Raw genomic sequence first — 24,596 nt, forward strand, 5'->3', positions numbered from 1 at the left:
TTGGAAACCTCTTCATTTGGGTTTTCTTAAAAATTTCAAACCTTGTTCCTTAAATCCTTAAACCTTGTTTCTTTAGCAAATTGTTTTAGTTTCGGAACAGAAACAATATTTAAGGCCCTCTTTTGGAAACCTCTTCGATTTAAAGTTTGTTGCTTAAGAATTTCAACATCTTTAAACCTTGTTTCTTAGGCACGTCTTTTAGTTCTGGAGATGAATCATTCACCATACTTTTCGAACAAAACTCTTGCAGACGTTTTGTTTCCGAAACTGAAAAAGTTTTCTAAAAGGATGTCGAAGTTATTAAGGAACGTATTTCGAAAAAGGACTTTTAAAGTTGCTTGTAAAATTTTTACAGTATAGTATTAGGGGGACCGGAAAGTAATGTCATTTCGATGCATTAAATATTCGTTAGTCTTAACCAATTCATTTTTTTCAATCCATTTTTATTCATTTTCGATCCGCCATTGAAAGATTGTTGCTAACGAGGGTGAATACATTATTAATTAAAAATAAAATCTCGATAACAAATTTCAAATGCGCCGAAACGAGATTACTTTCCGGTCCCCCTAATATATAAGTACATGGCATAAGTTTAAGGTTACTTTGAAATATATCGAGTGGGTATGTAATTTACTTCATATTTTCAAGAATTCTATCAATCCTTAAAATTTGTATTTTTATCAGAAAAAACTTTTCTCTTGTTTTTTTTTTTTTTTCCATTTTCCTTGTGTGAAATGATGGTATTTGATGTTTTAATCGTATGAAAAATGCTTTCCTGATCATTAATAGTTGTTAAAGACGAATAATTGTGCCATTTCAAGATAGTAACAATATAGCTGCCAACAGGGCAGTTTGTTTAGATGAAGTGCACTCATGAAATGTAAGTTCTTGTCAGATTGAGTTGAAAATTTTAAATCGTCTTTACTGATTAAGAATATTGATAGTGGTTGATTATTTTCCGAGTGATCACAATTTTTTTTTAATTAATTTGATAAACTACTCATATAAGCTGTTATAAAATGCATCTTTATTTTATTAATTGCATAATGAAGATATTTATGTTTTTATAAGATAGACATAAATCTGTTAATTGTATAAATTAATTTTTAATATTTAACTTTTATTCACAGCAGTTTTGTTCGAATTCGTAATAATATTCTGCCTGTGCTGTACGTATGTTTAATTAACAAATTAATTATATTTTAAGAACATTTAAGTTTTTGCTTAGAATTGTTTCAACCAATGACAAAAATTAGCAACTTTTCCTTTTTTTTAGAAAAAAAAACATTTAAATGCTCCCTCCCACCCCTAATATATAGGGGCTTTATATTAGGGCCTAATATATAGACTTTTTAGGGGATATTTTTACACATTAAATCAAATCAAGTAAAAAAAAAATTTTAAAATAACAATTTTTTTTTACTCCAGAAAAAGTATGGTTTGCGTCAAATAAGCATGTTCTACACTAGTTACAGTTAATTGTGGTACAGTGCGCAGAAAAAGAAAACGGAACACCCTGAATAATTTTTGATCTAATGATTAGATTTTCATGTACTAAGACTCAAACTTAATGGTTCACAGGTGTGACCTCAAATATGCAAATTAATCAAAGCAGACGATATTTTAAGTAACAAAAACAGCAAAAAAAACGTACTTTTCCTGAATAAACATAAATTTTTCTAGACGGACTTGGGTTTCTGACCCTTAAAATAGAAGAGTGGGTGGTCGCTATGATTCCAATTGTTTGGTCATAAGAGCAGTCGAAAGTTCGACAATTACTTTTGTAAAATAAAAAAATAACGTCAGACAGATCCTTTTTTTGAAAGAAAGTTTTATTCGGCCCCCCTTTTGAGCTCAATTTTTTTCGACTATTAATACTAAGAACTAAAAAATATATTGTGAATTTTTGAAATTCATTCATAATTTCCACAAAAAAAAGGGCTAAAATTTATTTGTGTACAATCTTTCCGTCATTAGATTAGTCTGAATGTTTTTAAAAATTCAAAACTAATATTATATAAATAGCTTTAGGTTAATGTGTTTACTAATTATACTGATTCAGTATTATACTTAATGTAAATTATTAAAAAATGCACAAGGGTTTTGGCGAAACACTTTAAAATAAAATTGTTCTTTAGATTAAAGCGTATTTGGATCAGGAACACTTCAATAAGTTTGATACTTAACACATTTTTGCGATATAAACTTTAACTTGAAGATTTTGCAATGATAATTTCTCTTTCATCTGTACTATTGAGGGATCATCTTCTTTAGTTGAACACAGGGTCCACGACCCTGAGATGCCTGAAATAATCTCTCCCCCCCCCCCTTTTTTCTTTTCTTGCACAATTGTTGCCACGTATTGCTATGCTTTCAATTCAATGGATGCATGCAACTTATTTGAATACTGCAAATTAAACTTACATTTTGCTTATCGAGATGTTCTCTGACATAAGCGATGTCAAGAGCTATTTCATTTCTAGTATTTACAAATTCTTCAAATGATTTATGATGAGTTTTTTCAAGATATTTACAATATTCTAAAGAAAGATCTTGTTTAGGAACTTGAATCTGTAGTTGTTTCTCTCTGTAGTCTTCTCCTGATGATTGCCATCTAGGCACTTTGTTATTTGGTAGTTGTGCAAAATATTCATCAACCTAAAGGAGTAAACATCCTTAATTAATATTTTTAGAATACTTGCCAATAATATTCAAGCAAGAAATAAAAATCTATCGAAATAATCATTAGATGTACAGTTTGCCCGGTGAAAATTAAAAGGGTTTCTTGTAATTTCCATTTAATTCCTTCTGGACAAAATGAAGGTGGAATTAATAAGATTAAAAAAGATTCCCCTAAAAACAGCTTATTACATTAATATCTGAAAAGAATATTTTTTGTACAAATATAGTTTTCCACTAAGGCATTAGCTTCATGCAATTTTAATATACATTTAAAATGAATTATAAATATGTATTATAAAGTCAAAAATCTGTATAGGTTTTATAAAATTAATTTTTATTTTAAACCCTAGGCGATGTTATCAGACTTCCCTGATGTATCCTTATTTCAAATTACCTAGATACATCCATAACCTTTCTAAATGACGTACAAAAATGATATTTGTTTAAATCCTAGAAATAAGCAACAATTTCTTCTATGACAAAAAATGAAAAAGATTAGTAATCATTGGAAAATCAGCATGTTCACAGTGGAGCCGATCAAATTTTTTATGCAATCTCATAATTTATTCATTTTTTTCCTTCAAAGACTACAAATATATGGTATTTCAGAAAGATTTTCTTGCTTAATTCAAATCTTGTTTCTAAACATATCTATTTTTCTGTTTAGATGCCTCGCTGTTGCTCTATGCCTGGCTGTAGATCAAACTATGAAGGTGAGTCACATACAACTGTATATCATTTTCCACATGACTCTCAGCTCCGTATAGAATGGAAACGTAAGATTCAACGAGATGATTATAATGTTACCGACAACAGCAAAAATTGCATCAATCATTTTAAAGAGCATATTATTGAGTGAAATAATCAGGCAACAAGAATTATTAGTTGTGTCTAGGAAAATAAGTTGATGAAATAGGACACAATATCAATAAAAATAGGTCTATTATTGTACCATGTCTCCAAACAAAAGTCTCAGGCTCGCCACCACGGTCTATTGAGGAGCTCTTTAATGTAGAAGTAACAGAATGGAGAGATTATTATATAAGATTGTAAGTGTAAGATTTTTATAAGAAATATAAACTGACTAAGAACACTTTCATTTTCATGAAAACTTTCCTTGTTAACCTCATAATTTATATTATGTTTAAGAGTCTGATATCCTTGATAGAGAAAAAGGAGATTTTTATAATGACACACTTTTATGCTTCTCACATTTTACTATCAAAACTATTAAAATAACTTCAGTATCACTGCATCTATGAGCTAAAATCAAGTACAAAAAATCTTCCTTTTACGATATTATTTATTTTATCATTTTATGATTTATTATTTATTACATAAAAATTCTAAAATAGTAGCAACATTTTTAATTTTTATGTCTTTAAAACTTTATTGGTATACATTATTTAAAAATTCCTTAAAATGAAGTTCTGAAAATTTTTTTTTTATTGTATTTTTTAGTTTCAAAAATGAAATTTTAAAAGTCATATCTTCATTTAATTAAAAATTTCAGTAAATTTACTTTTTAAAATTGCATGTTCAGTAGTTCACATTGTAAATAAAACTTTATCTTACAACAAAACAAATTTAGAGCTGCTAACGTAATAGATATTTCAAAAAGCGTACCAAAAATACGCTTCGAGGAAGATGTCAAAGTTTGCTCCTTTACTCTGTGACACTTATTACATTTTGTCAGTTAATATTTATTTAAATCTTTTAAACTGCATATTATTGGAATTAGACTAGTGTTAAGAATAAGTTTTTCTCGTCCGTCTTCTTTAACAAATTTTGAAGTATTCAAGATAATATTTTATTTCCTCAATAAATTAATTTATATTTTATATATTAATTTTATAATATTTTAGATGGAATCGTTATAAAACCTCAAAAATAGGTTTGTCAGAGTAATGTATGAAATTTAAATTATGATAATTGCTTCTTTAATATTTAATTTGCATTCTATAATTAAAAGCAAAATTCAATCATAAATGTTTATTTATACTTTTATTGAAGTCATAATTTTTTAAAAAAACTGCTCGCCTGATATTAAAAGGAAATGGTATTTGAATTCCTCTAAGTAATCTTCCAGTGAAATATGCATTACATTTGTTTTGTCATCATTTATTGTATTAACTTTTATAGAGTTTTTAGTCAACCTTTGTTATCAGTATTATTTAAAAATTTTTTTGTTTTGGGTAGAAAGTTACTGATACAATATACAATTTTGTTATTGACATAAAAGTGTAAAAATATTTAACATATATGGATTCAAAATAATCAATGAATAAAACAGTTGTTAAGAAAATAAAAATGTTGTTTCCTGTGCTATTTCTTCAAAGAATTCCTATCTTCTTTTTCTTATTTTTGATAGATTATTTGCTTTATTCAGGATATTATATTTTTACAAATGATTTTTGGAAATATATATATATATATATATATATATTACACATCATATTATTTTAATAATACCGCCTTTTGCGTTTTTTAAAAACTTGGAAATTCATGCTTAATTTTTAATTGACTATTATTTTAAACATTTTTATTCCTTAAAATAATAAAAAAGTTTACAGGGAAAAATTTTTATATTTTTATCATGAAAGAAACTGTGAAAAATGTGTAAAGTTTTTCTTTCGGTATTTTTATTCTGCTTTGATGCACATAACTAGAAATATAAATATTTATAAAATAAATATTTGTGGAGTATAATAAAAAAAATGCTTATAAATATTATGATTTGAATAATTTAAAAAGGTTCCTATTATCAACTTCTATTCCTTGCTTCAGGCATGTAAACAGGGGGGCAAGTTCCTTAGTAATTTTTTAATGGGGGGGGGGATATTTTTTTTTAATATTTGATGTAATTTGCAGTTTTAAAACTGTAAATTAAGAAAGCTTTTTGATTGTTTAAATGCCATTTTATAATACGAGTATTTAGAGTAGATTTTTTTATTTTGGGCGGGGGGGGGTATTTTTTCAGTCAAATTTCTTGCATCATCAATGTTTTACTTTGCAATTATAATAAGTAGCATATAAGATAAGCGCATTTACAACTTGTGATTGAGTGTGAGAGAAACTGGAGTTTTTTGGGTGGTCAGTTAGATTTCAAAATAATTTTTTTTTTTTTGGGGGGGGGAGACATTTTTCGGATCTTTGCTCTTAGTGAGGAGTTTCTTCCCGGCTATGTTCAAATGTTCAATATGTTTTCAACACGAAATTTGCATAATAAGAAAAGCGCATTCATAACCAGTGTATTTGTTGAACTAAAACATTAGTTTTAATTTTTCTTTGGGGGAAGTATTTTTTAAAGCCTTTTTCGGTGGGGGTTATTATTTTGATCATTTTTATTTTATTTTATTACATTCGAAAAATATGTCGGAGTTTTAAAAGAAATTGTTACTTCTTTAAAAGGGAGATTTTAGGCAACATATCTTTATTTTTTTGTGACTGCAGTGTTTCCTTTCAAAGATTATATTAAGGCCATTCAATTTTGGTAGAAGAATAAATTCCTTGATACGAATTTACGAAGAATTGAAAAATGACATTGATGACGTAAAGGATCTTAATAGGAGCGGAAGAAATAAATTTTCCTGAATATAACGAAATAGAAGAGTTAGAAGCAAAACAGAGAGACCTGTGGATTTTGAAATTTTTTATACGTATAACCACTTCACTTAATCGATTTATCCTCTTGTTTCCCATTTTTTTATTTATTTATTCATTTACTTTGTATTTAATAAATTGCTAACATACAAATTGTTTATCGGAAAGTGCTATAAAGAAAGTTAGACTTATAATAAAACTTAAATAATCCGTCATGTTCGAGAATTGGTATTTTCATGGGTAAATGAAAAACAAAAAGCACAGAAAAGGAAGAAAAAAAAGCAACAGAAAATAAAGCGTTTGAAAAAAATCACAGAATAAGAACATCACAACGGAAAATTGAACCTGAATTAATGATTTTTCTTAATTAATTAAATGAATTAACCATAGATTATTTTAAAATTAATTAATATACAAGGATTAGTATGAGGTTTCAGGGAATATCTTTTTATATTTCATCTTTTTTAAGCACTTTCATTTCATACTCTAATAAGTGCTTCAAAATTTTTTAATATCAATATTAACACTTATAGTATTATGATATGATAATCATATAAAAATGATACTAAACAGATGATTTCTTTTTTTTTAAAAAAAAACTATGTAATGTGAGGAAATATTTAATCATTTTTGTAAATATTTTAGGATTATAATAAGATTAACACGTAGAGAAAGTATTGCTAATTGATATGTACTATATGAAAATCTACTATAATAGGAGAAACATCATTAAAAAAATATAAAATTTTAAAAATTCCTTTACACCCACTTCAAATTAATCTTTGAGCATAAATTATTTTTTAAAAAAAAACTTTTAAGCTACAGTCCTTCTAACTCCACTTGCCAATCCCTAATTACTTCTTATTCATTTTTTTTTTTTACTAGATATTCATAGATTTTTTTTCGAAAATCACAGAATATATTGTTTACAAAATATCTAATCATTGTAGCTTTATGTAAGAACATTTTGTTAGTATGTAAATAAGAACGAAATGGACGATTACTTGGGTTCGAAAAGTAGCCATCTGAGCTTAAATGAATTTAACCTAGAGATCACAGAATGTGTGAAAAAGAAATCAAGAAGAAATAAATGAGAAGTAAAGTAAGATACTTGTTATTAATAATTTTACTTATAGCAATTCAAATTGGAAATGAATTTTATCGCTCTTTATTAAGTTTTCTATTTATTTATGAAATTACAACAAGTCAACTATTCAATGTGGACCATCCATTGAAGTAGACGTGTTCAAATCACAGTGGACGTTACTGTTAAGATGGAGGAGTTCATTTCGAAGTGGGAATGTCTGTCAAGGTAGGCTGTTCACATCACGTCCAGGTCACCAATGTGGGGAGTAAGTATCGACCATGTCAACCTTCATCTATAAAAAGGTACCTCAACATAGAATCGAGTTAACTTGTCTTAGATACTAGTGAATTGTAATTATATATTTGTAATTGTAGATATTCTACATAATGAATATTTAGAGCAAAAAGCCGAAAAAATTAAAATTTGTAATAACTTTAAAAGAAATTGGAGTTTTGAAGCAAATATAAATGACACTTTCAGCTATTCAAAATTTAACACTGTAGTTGCCTTTTAGTGGGCTACAGATTAACCAAACATGGTATTTTTTTCCTGCATGTTTAATATTTAATAATTTTCTAACTAATTATAGAATCTTAATTTTTTAATTCTGCAGTACTCCCGGTACTTTTTTCTCCTTACTTTCGTAATTTCAAGTTTTTAGGTCATAGATATTATGCAACAAGGCAAAATGTAAGGGAAAGAAAAAAAGTTATAAAAAATTCGCAAAAGAAAAGCACTTAAAATTTCAATAACTATAGAGTAAATTTGAATTTCGAAAATCAACTCTGTGTTAGGTCATAAACAAAAATGGCTCCTTCAACACGTCAAATTTCAACTCTATAGTTGAAACTCATCTGAGAGAACACAATCAGGAGCTCAAAGATGCCAACATGGCGGTCTCTTTCTCTTGTAAATCAAAAAAAGGTAACCATTAGGTAGTTAAAATTGAACCAAAAGAGAAGATTGTGAATCGAGCAAATATAAAGCTCGGTTGGAAGATCGCAGAAGAATACCTTAGGGCTTTAAGGTGCTACAAGCGTTTCAGTCATAAAACTGTCATAACGATGAAGTCTGTGCAAACTGCGGTGGGAAAGGACACAGAATGAATTTGGATTAAAACTGAATACAAACCATTCAGCCTTAAAACGAGACTGTCCTTCAAACCAAAGAGAGCTGGAGAGAAAAAGAACAAGAGGCTCTTGCTGGATTTTGTTGTTGTTCGTTCTGTTGGTTTGTTTTATTAAAACAGTTTTAGGTTCGTAAAGCCTTCAAGGCGGAGGATTCTCAGTGGGTCGCGGGGTGGGGGCTGTCTCTCCTGCTGACGGCCTTCACTCGAAGAGTCTGCAGCGGTTATGGCACCTCCGCCATGTGGCTTTGGTGCCGGAGCTTCTGCTCCGGATTGGTGCCCTCTGCCCGTCGATCAACCAATTGTAATGCTTTTTCTTCGTGCATGACTCGGGGCCTTGTGCCATGTCCCGCTAGGTCACCGTACTCATGCCGGGCTACGTCCGTGCGATTGGGTCATCTGTAATCCCTGGATGTCCATATTCGGGGCGAATCAGGATTAAGCTACTCTTATTCTTTAATCATGTATATAATTCCGAAAATCTAATAAAGCAGATGCTTTTTACGTTTTATATTTGTTTGTTATTATCATTTTGTTTTATTTTATTTTTTATTTTATTTTATTTGTTTATTTGAAGATATGAAATGGCAAAACAGTATGCTTTTACTTAGTGGGTTATATTACTTAGTGGGCTCAATCTTAATATTCGTGTCTTAAAATATAGAATGATTTTTAAAATTCTCCTTCGTATTTATCTTTCCTTCCATCCTTCTTCCAATGTTTAATAAAATACAGATTCGTCTCAACGACTGCATTCAGTGGTGGTTTAAAATATAAAATTCAATCCACAATTAGTAGTTTAGGATCTCCAATTTACATGGAGCGAATATTATCATCTTTTTATTATTTGTCCATTCCATAGTGGTTCTTGTAAAATGAGCGAGCGGTCTGAAAAGAACCTTGGACTGACAAGTGATCGAAGCCTTTAATATAATTTAAATGAAACATTGAGATTTCAAACAATACTCGGGTGAAAAGGGGCCGGGATAGCCTGGTTGGTAGAGTATTGGACTCGCATTTATGAGAACGGTAGATCGAATCCAGCCGGCAGCAGGAATCCCCGTGTATTAAATGGTGTACTTTAAATCGGTCGGTGTCACAATAGTTCGTTTTGGTCTATTAGATTAGGTGTTGAAAGTTTAAAGCAAAATGGATTAGATGAGCGAACTCAAATCGCGAAACAATCGGAAAGGGATTGCGTAAGCAGTTCCGAAGGTCGCAGGTCGACAGTGAGCAAGAAAAAGCCCCTTAATTAAAAATATGCAATTTAAATTTTTTTCCGCAAACTTCAAAATAATCGTCGCATACTAGTTTTTTTTTTAAATATCTAATTACATTTGAATCAATGTTTATTTATTTATTAAGGGGAATTGAAACGCAAAAAATAATTTGCCAAATTTGTATACTTCTTAAATTGAGCGCATCTGCATTTTTCCATTACGAATATAGCCCATTGAGGCAGATGGGACACATGTGTCCCTTTTGCATATGATTTTTCTGCCGCTCTAATTAAAAACAAAAATATGTTTGGGTATTTTTAGCTTAAAAAAATAAAGAATAATGGTTATTAAGAAAACTGTTAGATTAACGGAATCAGATTTATAATATAGTATAAAATCCACAAATAGTAGTTTGAAAAAACATTTTTTTTTCATATTCAAAAATTTATTAGTTATCGATTTTGTAAATTAAGGAAATTTCAATTATCAAAGTATCAAAGCTGAGGTATTGAATCAGATTAAAGTGAAATGGATTAGATGAGCGAACTCAAATCGCGATTCTAATAGAAAGGGTTTGCGTAAGCAGCTCCGGAGGTCGCAGAGCGACAGTGAGCTGGAGAAAAAGCACTCTGATTACAAAAACATGCAATTTAAATTTTTTTCGCAAATTTCAAATTAATCATCGTATACCAGTTATTTTTTTTTTAAAAAACATCTAATTACATTCGCATCAATGTTTAATAATTTATTAAGGGGAATTGAACAGTAAAAAATAACTTGTTAAATCTATGTAATTTTTAAATTGAACGCATCCACATTTTTTGTCAGTTTTCATTGCGATCTAACACCCTTTGAGGCAGATGAGACACAAGTGTCCCTTTTATATATATATTTGTCTGACGCTCTAATTAGAAACAAAAATATGCTTTGATGTTTTTTTAATTATAAAATATAGTATAATAGTTACTAAAAGAACTGTAACATTAACGGAATTACACTTATACTATAATATAAAATGCAAAAATAGTAGTTTGAAAAAAAATTTATTCATATTCAAAAATTTATTAATATTATATTTTGTAAATTAAAGAAGTTTCAATGTTAAATAACTGTTTCTCATAATAACGGAAGTGAAGTCTGATAATAACTAAATAAGTGCATATTTGAGAAATGATTGTTTGGAAGTGCGCAGTGTTTAGAAAACATAACCTTTAATGCATAGAAAGACACCCGTGTTTCATGCTGTATTTCATAACCATAAATAATTAAAATGCTAATTAAAATAATTGTCACTTATTTTGACCTAAATCAATGCAAAATAGGGAATAAAGTATGAAAAATATGCTTAATAAAAATTCTTCGTCAAAGGGTTAAAGAGACTTTGTTTCCGTTATTATTTTTTGAGATGTTTATTCAGGTGTTTTTTTTTTCACAATGTTAATTTTGTTTTCTGAAATTTTGAAAATTGTGTCTTACAAAATATTACTAACAATAAAATAATTGAGAGATGTGTTTTGTGTTTAGATATAACTAAAAAAAAATCTTTTCGAGTGAATAAGAATTTTATTTGTTATTTGCTGAAATAGGGGAATTTGCTCAAATTTTAAAGGGATGTCTGCATTAAACTTGAGGAGATTTTGAGCAATTCTGGAAAGACCTAGATTAAAACAAAGACGATTCATAAATTTTTCTGTTGAGTTTCAAGATTTTAAAACACCAAATATATATTACAAGCCACTTTTTAAAATAAAATAATATATTTAAATAATTTTTTTAGGGAATTCTATTTAATGTAATCCAGAAGCATAATCAGAGTTATTTAATGTAGCGAGTTCTTGTGGGATTGTTGTCTTATAATAATCGTCAAATCATTTTAATGTACCGAGTTCTTGTGGCATTGTTGTCTTATAATAATCGTCAAATCATTTTAATGTACCGAGTTCTTGTGGCATTGTTGTCTTATAATAATCGTCAAATCATTTTAATGTACCGAGTTCTTGTGGCATTGTTGTCTTATAATAACCGTCAAATCATTTTAATGTACCGAGTTCCTGTGGCATTGTTGTCTTATAATAATCGTCAAATCATTTTAATGTACCGAGTTCTTGTGGCATTGTTGTCTTATAATAATCGTCAAATCATTTTAACTTACTGCTAGTACTCCTGGCGGGATCCAAGAATAAGTTTTATGGGAAGAGGCCCGTTGGATTTTCTTATTTCGAGATGTTTTTCTAAAATAAATAAATATTAATGAATAATATTAGAGACATTTATTTGAAATCATTTCTATTCTCCCTAATATAAAAATAATAGTACAATTTCGACTAAACTTTAAACTAAAGTAACTTTTGACAGTGATTCTATGCAGTTTTTATTTATTTGCTTATTTATTTGAAGAATTTGGATGTTTTGCAAGCACATCTAAAGAGCTAGAACACATTAAAAGCACTGATCTTTAATGTATATTTTTAGAATCCCTGTCAAAAATAAAATGAAAAAAGAATTTGGGGGGCACAAATAAGAATTTCGGAAAAGAACAAGAGAAATTGTTATCTACATCTTACAAGTGACTATTAAAGTGGGTGTAAAAGCATAAAAACCCCTCTGATTACTTGCTTTCCCCGATAGTGATTCGTCAGATTGTGATATAATTTTTTCTCGTGATTAAATATTAATTCGTGTCCCTTAATATGATTTTGTTGCAAGGATTCTAAAAATAAATATTTACAGTGGTGATTCTAGAGTAGCGATAGCTCAGTGGCCAAAGAGATGTGAGCTGACATTGAGCTGGTGTTCGATCTTCGGTGGCAACTTGGTGCCCGCCCAGCTTCAGATCAATGGGTATCAATTCATTTGGGAAGCAAAAGCGGCATAAAGCACAATGCTGACCTGTTTGACGTAATCGCGCTGTTTCTCACGAGATTGTGGAGCCTAATGCTCCTCTTGGCCAACACTAGAGAGCCTAGAGTAAAAGAGAGTGGACAAGGGAGAAACGATTCCTGATTGGTGGACAGAAAAACTTTACCGCCGGAGGCGAGAGTGGAAAATTCGCCATTGGAATTACATGGAGTGAAAATTATCTGACTCAAAAAAATTATGTTCTGTATTAATAAATGCATGTAATAAGTTCATTACTTACTTTTTTTCAATAAGAAACTTCACAGTTACAGTAAATGTTAAAATTATGGCTGAAAATTTGGATAGTTGTTAGTTATTAGAATTTATCCTTATTATCACTTACTTGCGTGCATATAAAGTTATGTTTATCTCATTGTAAAGAGAACAAGGTGATGAAATAACTAATGGTTAGATAAGAATAAATGTATTTACTTTTAATGCACATAATTTCTATCTAAATTACTTATAAATTTTAAGATTTGAGCATCTTTTTATCAAAACTTCAGAAGTGCAGAGTTTGGCGATATTACTTTGACATGTTGGCGCGTTACAATGTTCGCGTTACAATGTTACAATGCGCGTTACAAAGTAGCATTTGTTTACTTTTCGTTACCAACTGTATAAAATGCTAGTTTGTTTTAAATTTCAACTAATTATGGAAATTTTTGTTTACAATTTGTTGAAATAAACAATACCTTTTCAGGTGAATATGCGATAATTTTTTCCTGAAAAAGTAATAAATAATAATAAATTATATAATTTGTATTATTAATTATTATTTCTGAAATAAATGGCATAATCATTATTAATTTTTATATTTTATTTAAGGCATTTATTAAAAGCTGAAGTCTTTTCATTAGTCTTTTTTTTTTTTTCATTGACGTTAATTTTTTAACAATTTCAGATGCTAGACAATGTTTCTTAAAAAATCTGTAATATCATGTGCTTTCCAATCTTAAAGTTTATATTATTGATACTTTAGTATATACTCTTAGAATAACAGAACCTTCAGAATAACACCAAATGAGCGAGTGGCGCCAATTTCGGTGTATCATCTGGCTACCCCCTTGGACAAAAATCTGACGGCAGCGCATGCGCTCTTGGATATTGTCAGCACTCTTTTTCAATACAGGCACTCTAGCCAACACCATAGGCATTTAATATGATTACACTCAGTATCGTGTGTAATTTGAATTTATCTGTAAAGAAAAGATAAATCTCATGAAAATTATTAAAACATTCTTTAATGCTTACCTAAAACTTCCTTTTAATTATCCTTAGCCGTGATTTTTTCTTTTATCTCATCGAAATCTTTTTATTTTAAGGCGACGACTGTGTACACACAATTATTCAGAGCACAAGAAATATGGATGCTTATTTTTAGCTTTTGAAAATGAAAAAAAAAAAAAAAAAAAAATATGTGCATGAAATTAATGAAGATTGAAAGGAATCGTCTGCCGACAATGTTTCCGACTCTCCCCATAACCACCTCCGTGACGTCACAAACAAGCTCCTTGACCTTCTAGTCTTGATGATTATGCCTTGATCTACAACGAGCTGTTGTGTGAATGTTTTACTTTTTAGCAGTAATTATGGGACATCCTGTGTATCTAAGAATACTTATCTCGAAAATCACAAAATATGTAAAATATTTTTCAAACCTTGCAAGTGTTCAGTTATTAAGTTTTAAACTTCATACAAACCAGAATTATTGTGATTGCTTTTAAATACGTTTTAAATTGATTACAAGATTGATACTGTAAGAAATGGGAACCTTTTTCCTCCTCTAGGACATGATTTCTGAGTTATTATTTTATCTTTTCTTTTCTTTTTTCTTTTTTCAATTTTCAATAGTCATAAAATAAATATGTATCTAAATTTCTAAATACCGTTGTATCTGAAAATAGAGGGATTATTTTCCCAAAATAGAATGACTAATTTAAACAAACACCTGCTAAAAGGAAGTGTCATTCATAGCTAAAAGCTTCCGTGACAAGAATCGTTTCTGCGTTGCTTGCGTGATTTATCATAATTCGATATACACGTACCATCTGTCATAAGATTTATTGTATACTGAATACTAATATTTAACTCCCGCTGCTAACTTTTTAATGACACATTTTCCTCAGCTGTACCCTATTATCAGAATAAAACAATAATTTACTTAACTGCCTTAAAATGTGCTACTGAAAACATAAAAGATCTAGCTAAGTGCACATTTTTCAATCTCTGGCAATATGCTCTTTTTTCGGTACTTTAATTTTGTAAAAGAATTCTGTTATTATTAGAACCGGGAAATTGAAATTAAAGATTAAAGGATTTAGACCTCGTAATAAAAATCGAGTTATCTTATCTTTATTGAGAATTGACAATACAAAACAATTTAGAGGAGAGGGCAAATATATATATATATATATATATATGGATGGTGTTTTTTATATGAATGTAAACAACAACAATCTCGAGCTCTTGACCTGCTCTACTTCCAGTTAGAAAATATATAAATATATAGCTGCTTACTACAGCTTATTCTGCGAGGCGATATTTCAAGCAGATAATTTTGTTTTAAATAAAAGATATAAATTCTATAATTTCTGAGCTCAAATCTGCAGTATTTCGTAAGATATTAAATAATTCTGGTGAGTTTGGAAGTGAAAATTTGTTTTAGTTATTTAGAGATGCATTGTTAAAAAAGGTGACACGGTTCCTAGATTTAGAGAATCTTTGGCAGTTCTGATTTGGCCTCTTTTTACTTGTTTATTACTGTTTGTTCTTGGTGCAACTATCATACCTTAATGTAAGCATATTGTTAGAGATTAAGTTCGTTTGGCAAATTATCATTTAGGTTTAAATTTCGAAGTTGGTATATTGTTACAAAGTGTTTTATAACGATCAAATGACAATTCTCACGTCTTGCATTAATGGATCTTCAAATGACAATTCTTATAACGATATTTCTTTTGAAGACAAATAATAAATCCGGTAACAAATACACGTATACAAGAAAACTACTCAAGAGAAACACAATGATCACGCTGTGAGCCAAATAGCTTCAAAATACACCAATAACAGTAATATCAAGAGCTTGCAGCGCTCCCGAGTGTAACACCATCCATAAGGTCGAACGAAAAAATCTGAAATGAAATATTTTGATCACCAAAAAATGTTTTTTCTAATGAATTATTTTTTGAAAGTTAAACCCTAATGAGCAAGAGCATTTGAAAAAAAAAATACCTAAATAATCCATTCATAAGGAAGTAGATTTGTAAAAAGTGTGCACAAATAAAAATATCTGCTCATAAAATAGGAGAGAAGTTGTTAATTTATTGAATCCAAAAGAAACTGATATTTCTGAGGAAGTAGTTGAAGCAGGGCCGTTTTATCCATTAGGCACTGTAGGCAACTACCTAGGGGCCCCGTCACGTTCAGGGGCCCTGTGCTACAGAGAAAAAAATTGACAATGTTTCTTAAACAGTAAAAGTTTAATTCGAAATTTCAATGACGATTGTCTTGCTCTGTACATTACATCGACCGTATTTTAGTACATTTCTGAACGCATTCCAAATTAGATATTAATATTATGGTAGTTAGTTCATATATAACGCAGTAATATAATCGCAAGCAATTTTATCGAGGTAATTTTAACGCCGATTAATCAGATGACTATACAGCAAGAGCAGCTTTTTTAACCCAACACGCTTGAAAAACGAGCAAAATTCTACGTTGTGAATGCACACTTACTGTTCTGGTACCTACCATAGGTATGTATATTCTATGGCCAAGCTACTAAAGAGTATGTAAAAATAACAGTACTGGTTCTTTCGTTGCATGACTGGGGAATTCCCCGATCCGCTAAATACATACGTTGTATTGTGTCATAGACAACATTTTTGAAACATTTTTAATGTAATCGTTGAATTTTCACTTCGTGCAATTTGTTTGCGAGTTTTACGGCTGTGAATGAAAAGAGAGTTTTACAGTTTGTGTTTCAAAACTTACGAATTTAGAGCTAAGTATTGGATATTTATTTATAAAGACTGCAGAAGTGCTTCGGGCTTCGAGAAAATCGGTGAAACGACGAGTAAAAATCCGTGTAGTGTAAACTGAAGTTAAAATTACTATACGTAAGTTTTATTATTTTTTACATATTTTATTGCCTAATACAGGACTTGACAAATGTGAAGTGCCGTTTTATTATTCAATTACTTACATATTTTATTTAATTTCAACGTTATCAAATATTATTAGTTTGTGTGTTTATTATTAAGCAGGAAATTCAGTATGTTTGAGCTGCTAAGGTGAAAAATTCCTTTCTGTTTTAAACCGAAAGATTATTTTTTTCAGGAACAAAATGTCGGAGGTACCCGTAAAGAAAAAACACCAAAGTAGTTCAGAAAAACGTAAAAAGCGGCAAGAGCAACAAAATAAGCTTACTGAACAATTGAAGAAGACACAAAACCTTTTCAAACTCGGATTTAGTCGCGAATCAAACAAAAAAATATATTAAGAAGTTAGAAGACGGTAGGGGTGGGGGCCCGAGACGAGCATTGCCTAGGGGCCGCGACATGCATAAGCCGGCCCTGAGTTGAAGAAACATAATGTTTCAGTTATGAAACATCAGAAATATTAGAACAGGTATTTCAGATAATGAAATATCAGACGAAACTACGACATCTGGAGACATGCATAGAAAAAAGATGGATAACGATACAGAAAAACTTTCGCAACCAAATGAAAATTTTTAAAAAATTGACATTTTGACACGAATTTTAATTATTGTTAACAAAATGCTTTTTGAAATCATGATTAATTTAGCAATTTGTATTATTCTTCTATCCACTTCTTTTAAAATTTTTAATTTCTATTCTAAATATATAGCTTTACACTGGTCAGAAGCAGCCATTTTCGCTAATTAGCAGATGTCCAGAGAACGAGCAAAAATAAAATTTTAAAAAATGCAAATAATACCACGTGTTTTAACTCTAAATTAGCCACCTTTTACAACACTTCAGAAAAAGAGTGAATAAAATTTTAAAACAAGAAAAATAGAATTGATGAATATATATATATATATATATATATATATATATATATATATATATATATATATATATATATATATATATATATATATATATATATATATATATATATATATATATATATATATATATATATATATATATAGTCGGACTTCTATTTAAGTAACTTCCATTTTGTGAATTTCTCTATTTTGCGATTTTTTTTAGAGGAACCAAGAGCATTTTGGAAATTTCTTCGTGAAATAATTTCGAGATAGCGAAGTGAATTTTCTATTTAACGAACTTTTCTTTGCGATCCACTTTCCCTATTTCCCAAAATATTTCAGAACATTTCAAACTGGTTAACGCATATTATGGGGGAAATTGATTTTCGAAGTCACTTACTTTTAAAGAAAGCAATAAAATCCCTTTCCCTTTTTATTTGCATTTCAAATGAAAAACTCCGACAAAATTAACGGATTTTTTCGGTAGCAATAAAACTTAAGAACGCATGTGGTAATGTATGTTTAAAATTACTTTTATAAGAAATGCAGCTGTAATTCTAAACATAAATTTAGCTTTTCTTTGTTGAAAATGTATGTAGCATGATAGTGTAACACTGGATAATGTTTTGCTCTATTCTTGCTTTCCATGCAGATATCTTTTATAGTTAAGATTTATAGAATAAATAGTAGATACTAGTTTACATGATAAAGGTGTATCAATTGTTATTTTAATTTTATGTCTAGTGTTTATGAATTTAAAACCTGTTTTGTATTACTTCGGTATTTCAAAAGGTGGTTTCCTATTTGACGACTTTTCCTTATAACGTGCTTATCGGGATTTAACGACTTCGTTATATAGAGGTTCAACTGTATATATATTTTATAAATCTTAACTCTCTCTCTCTCTATATATATATATATACATATATTTATACACATACAGAGAGAGAGAGAGAGAGAGAGATTTATAATATATATATATCTCGATCATAAACAATCTAAGATATTATTTGTTACCTGCCATGAATTGTATGGGATTATTTAAAGTTTTATTAGGAATAGTCTCAGATGTTCTATGTGTGACCCCTCAGTCACACAACACATTTTTAGCTGTTAATTCATTCCTGTCTAAATGCATGATAAGATATCTGAAGCAAATCTTTTGATAGGGGCTGCGGTACGTTGTTTCAGCTCCACCAGATAAACAAGAAGGAGAGGGATGAATACTTTGTACTTTACGTAACCCTGCAACAGGAAAACACAGGGTATTAAGAGTTAGGTCAGGACTTTAGGTGGCCATTAGGTAAGTGGCATGTTGTACTCCACTGTTTATCCAATCCATCAGTGAGGTAGATATTCATCAAAGTAATCTCTTAGAAATCCAACCAGTGTGGAAGTGCACCATCCAATTGGAGAATAAAGTTGTCAATGTCTTCCTGCAATTGTGGCATGCACCAAAAAGTTAACATTCAAAAAATTGGCTTACGTGACAGGTTACTCTGGAAAAAAGGCATAACACTTTCTTTCTGGACACTGCACAGAACATATTTATCTTAGGGGAATCTTGCACGTTTTGCTCTGTGATATTGGGATTTTCCATTCCATAAAAACGACTAATTTCCTTGTTTACCTTCTGAGGTGGAATATTGCGTCATCTGGGTAAACTAAGCGAAATTGATGACCATCGATAAACCTGATTTAGATAGTTTAACACGCGTTTGGGATGGAAATAGATAACCGTCTCGATGTGTGTCGTGAAGGGGTTACGCATAGAGCAACTGCGACTGTTTCTAAGAAAACTTGAAATAATCCCATACCATACTGTTGCAGGTAACATATATCTTACATTTACATTTTTCTTGATTTACAGTGCATTGAAACTGTATACTTCTTTGAGAATCACCTTGTATAATAATAATAATAAGAAGAAGAAGAATAATATATATATACAGGTGATTATCAAAATAATGGAAACACTTGTGAATAAAAGGGACATTTAAGAATTCGCTTCATAAGCATTAAAATATAATCTTAGCTACCAGTATTTTTTAATATAAAAAGTACATATATTAGGTGGTATGAGAGAGCTTTAACAGAATTGTCTACGTTTTGAATTTTTTTTCAGAAGCGTAAAATGTCAGACCTCACAGATTTTCAGCGAGGCCAAATTGTAGGAGCCCGACTAGTTGGAGCAACAGTGACAGAAACATCCCAGCTTTTAGGCGTTTCTAGAGGTACGGTGTCTAAAGTCATGACAGCATACACACAGCGCGGAAAGACAAGCTCATCAAAGCAAAATAGTGGACGGAAGGAGAAGCTGATTGAAAGAGACCGACGGGTATTGAAGCAGATTGTAATGTCTAAAAAGAAAACAACTGCAGCCAAAGTGACCGCAGAGCTCAATCAGCATCTGGATTCTCCAGTGTCAACAATTACAGTTAGAAGATACCTTCATAAAGAGAACATTTACGGCAGAACAGCAGTTCCCAAGCCACTTGTCACAGATGCTAATGCAAAACGTCGTGTAGAGTGGTGCCACAACCACAAAACCTGGTCGATTGATAAGTGGAAGACTGTTATATGGTCAGACGAATCGTCTTTCACCCTTTTCCCCACAACAGGACGGGTACATGTCTGGAGAACACCTGCACAAGCGTATGATCATGATTGCCTCCATCCAACTGTCAAGCATGGTGGTGGATCGGTCATGGTATGGGCAGCCGTGTCATGGTTTTCTGCTGGCCCAATGGTAACCCTGAAAGGAAGGATCACTGGGGAGAAGTATAGAGAAATTTTAGCTGACCAGGTCCATCCTATGATGCAAATTTTGTTTCCTGCAGGAGATGGAATTTTCCAGGATGATAATGCCCCTATTCATGCAGCCAGAGTTGTCCAATCATGGTTTGATGAACATGAGGATGAAGTGGAACATCTACCTTGGCCAGCACAGTCCCCATACCTCAATATAATCGAACCGTTATGGTCTATTTTAGAGCTTTCAATCCGGAATCGATATCCTCCACCGGCATCTCTCACGGAACTTTCACAATATCTCCATGAAGAATGGTACAATATTCCTCTAAACACTATTCAGAATTTGTATGATTCGATTCCTAGGCGAATCCAAGCTGTTTTGCATGCAAAAGGCGGTCCTACGCCATATTAATAAAGGATTCCTTCAAAATCTGGGGTGTTTCCATTATTTTGATAACCACCTGTATATATATAATAAATAAATAGATGCAAGAAAACACTAAGAAAGTTAAGAAATTAATAAGATAAGAAAATAAAAAATTATACTCTGAGTATTAAATTTGTTTTTAGATATATTGATGACTTAATTATCTTTAATTTCCAAGATTTTACTGTTTTATTGAGTGATATATACCCTGAGGAATTAATCTTACTTCGTAATCATGATGATAATACAGGGTGTCTATAAAAGAACTCCGGGGTTTTAAAAATTCATATCTCACTCACTATAAAAGATAGCAAAATTTAGTCGATTTCTCTGAAAAGAGTAGCTCAAAAAGTTTTACTCATACCAATTGGGAATGTTTGTATCAACTGTAGGCGGCGCTGCAGGGCGTTGACCTTGAAATGGCATCGCGAAATTTGAAATGATGACGACTCCGCAACAAAAGGCTCAATGTGTTATTTGGCTCATAGAAACGAAGTCTTTAGTTACCGTACAAAGTGCAGAGAAAATTCGTCATATTCAACATCTCAGGGAACGAATAGTCAATTGTGTGGCAACCGTCCCCCACACATGCTCGCCAGGACATGGGAAGAGGTAGAATACCGTTTAGACGTCTGCCGTGCCACTAACTTTACTAACTTTACATATAGAACTTTACTAAGTGTTAAAAAAAACTTGAAAATGTAAGCTTTTCAGTCATGTATAAAACATGTATGTACGTTTTTTGTTTCATTAAAATATTTTGCCTCTAAACCCCGGAGTTCTTTTATAGACACCCTGTATTAATTTCAATTTTTTGGATTTGGGTATTATGAAAGTTGAAAATATCTGCTTTGTTGATTTATACGATAAAAGAAATGATTTTAATTTTAATATTAATAAACCAGTTACTTGGAATTCTAATGTTTCTAGGAGCATCTATTTAAATACCACTTTTAATGAAATGAACAGAATTAAAAGAATATGTAGTAATATTTATTTATCCAGAAAACAAATCGATAAACTCTTTCAAAATCTGATAAAAAACAATGGATACCCAACTAATGTAATAAAATTTTATATAAAATCATTGAATTAATCGTATATTTTGGTGGATATATTTACTAAACATTTTTTTTTTTTGTTAATTTTTATGATTTTCCCATGTGCAAATCCATTTCAGGCCAAAATTCATTGCCAAAATTATTTACTAAATAATTTCTTTGTTAATTTATATAATTTTTCCATGTGCAAATCCATTTCGGGGAAATCCGTGGTTAGAATTATTTACTAAAAATTCCTTTACTAAATAATTTCCTTTGTTAATCTATACAGTTTCTTCATGTGCAAATCCATTTCGGGCAAATCGGTGGTTAGAATTATTTACTAAGAATTCCTTTACTAAATAATTTCCCTTGTTAATCTATACAGTTTTTCCATGTGCAAATCCATTTCGGGCAAATCCGTGGATAAAATTGTTTTCTAAAAATTTCTTTATTGATTTATACAATTTTCCATGTGCAAATCCATTTCGGGCAAATCCGTGGTTAAAATTATCTGCTAAAATTTTTTCTTTGATAATTTAAATAATTTTTCTATGTGATAATCCATATCGTGCAAATCCGCGGCTAAAATTATTTGCAAAGCAGGCAATTTATGTTTCTCTTTTCTATTTTATATTTTTTTCTTAAATAAACATCTATCTTCTAAAACTATTTAGGATCAATTTTTAAAATTATCCAGTATAATATTACCTTGCTCACATCCATTTCGGGCCCATCCTTGGTAACTAACAAATCAAAACTCAGAATAACAAATCACTTCAGCAGTGCAGTAAGAACGACACTTTAAAACCCTCTTGTTACACTCAATTTGCGCTTTTGTTTTCATATTTTGTAATCTGGCAATCTTTCTGCGAAAACATTTTTAAATCATTCTTGAAAAATATCCGTCCATGTAAGTTGTTATGATTTTGCTACTCTCTTTATAGTCCCCCCTTTTTAATGTTTTTTCTTTTTATTTTATTTTATTATCTGTTTTTACATGTTATTTTTACTTTTTATGATCTATTTTATTTGTAGTTATTTTATAAAAAAAAAATTTGAGTGCTCCTCACACTATTGTATTAATATATTTTGCCTTGGCTTTATTGATACAATATCAGAAAGCACTCTGTTTTGCGGATATAATCGTGTGGGCTAAAGAAAAGATTATATCTTTTTTTTCGGCTTTTTTTCCGGTTTTTTAATTAACATTTCATTTTTTTTTTAATAAAATTTTGTTTGTTATTTTTTTTTTACTTATTATTTCCCACCCCCCCCCCTTTTTTTTTCATATGTCTATAATTTTTCTTTGTTTTATTCTTCATTTTGAACTTATCTAATGAGTGCTGTTTACTTGCAGCTTAAGCGCAATAAATGAAACTTATTGTTTTTCTTAACTTTCTTAGTGTTTTCTTGTATTTATTTATTTATTTATATATATATATATATATATATATATATATATATATATATATATATATATATATATATATATATATATATATATATATATATATATATATATATATATATATATATATATATATATACATAGATAGATAGATAGATATATACATAGATAGATAGATAGATATATACATAGATAGATAGATAGATAGATAGATTATGGGTCCTAATGTGCCCCATGAAAACATTGTTCCTAGGCGAGAAACCATGAAAACCTGGGTGAGCCCATTGTTATAGATGGAGGGTGGTCATAATGTAATGGCTCTTCGGTGTATATATGTATATATTAGTTATCTATCTTAACTCTATAGTGCATTCATATTGTATACTTCCTTATGAATAAAGAATATATTGTGAATCACCCTGTATATTTTCTCTTGCTTTAGAATTTCTTGCGCGCATGGCTGTGGTCAACGAATGGTCGTGGAGCATTTTGAGGACTGAAGAAGCCTATTCTCATTTCCATCTGAAAAGATGTGTCAATACACAGAATTTCTAAATGTAGGCAACCGAAAATGCGCTCGCAATACAGCCAGTATCACTTCAATATGCAAAGGTTATTGTGTTTACGGCATCATTTATGATGGGGCTATATTTTTTCGAGGAGGCGTGTGCTTTCGATCCTGTTACTTCTACCGTCATTGGTAAGAGCTATGAGTGTCTTTTGCGCAACCATGTCATTCCAGATCTTCAGCGCGGATGCGTAAATGGGATCATTTTTTTTGCCAGATGGTGCTCCTCTGCACATCACAAATATAGTGAATCAGCCTTTCGGAAATGCTAGATTTATCAGTCGAGATTTCCCTACAGCCTGGCTGTCCCGATAACCTGGTCTCAATTCGTGTGACTTCTACCTCTGGAGCTATTTAAAAGATGTTTGTTCAGTTCTCCGATTGCAAACTTAGCTGAATTGAGGGCACGCATTACGCGTCACATTCTAAACGTGACGCTGGAACACTTCGATCGGTTGTAGAGCATGATCTTTCTCAATTTCAACTTGTTTCAGAAAATGTCAGCATATTTGAATATGTTTTGCGCCCACCTCACGAAATTTAAAAACCGATGATTTGATTAATGCTTTTTATGAGATTTTTGGCCTCCGGATGATTAAAACTGACTTTTCCAAACTAATATGACTCTAATAAACGCGTGCATAAGCAGTCAACGAAAATCAGAGTAAATATATTATAAAAAATGAGAAGACAAAGAATGTAATATGATAAATAAATCAATATAAAATAAAAAGTGCTGTAACTCATCAGCAGC

At 30.4% G+C, this 24,596-nt stretch overlaps 1 protein-coding gene across 4 annotated transcripts in view; it reads right to left on the reverse strand.

Annotated features, from left to right (window-relative positions):
* The window catches only part of LOC107437443 (four and a half LIM domains protein 2), a 93,494-nt gene that overhangs the window by 50,142 nt on the left and 18,756 nt on the right, over nucleotides 1–24,596 (reverse strand). For 2 of the 4 annotated variants that reach the window (XM_021147608.4, XM_071187839.2), the window contains exons 2-3: nucleotides 11,871–11,949; nucleotides 2,425–2,658 (exon numbers count right to left, since the gene is read on the reverse strand). In XM_021147608.4, coding sequence (XP_021003267.1) covers nucleotides 2,425–2,658; nucleotides 11,871–11,949 — 313 coding nt within the window. Of the gene's footprint in view, nucleotides 1–2,424; nucleotides 2,659–11,870; nucleotides 11,950–24,596 lie in introns of those variants that run through there. The other 2 variants (XM_087154704.1, XM_071187841.2) reach the window with 2 other exon arrangements.

Source organism: Parasteatoda tepidariorum, chromosome 11 (assembly GCF_982258835.1).
Source record: "Parasteatoda tepidariorum strain Cologne lab strain chromosome 11, Ptep-v5.0, whole genome shotgun sequence".
NCBI classification, from domain to species: Eukaryota; Metazoa; Arthropoda; class Arachnida; order Araneae; family Theridiidae; genus Parasteatoda; species Parasteatoda tepidariorum.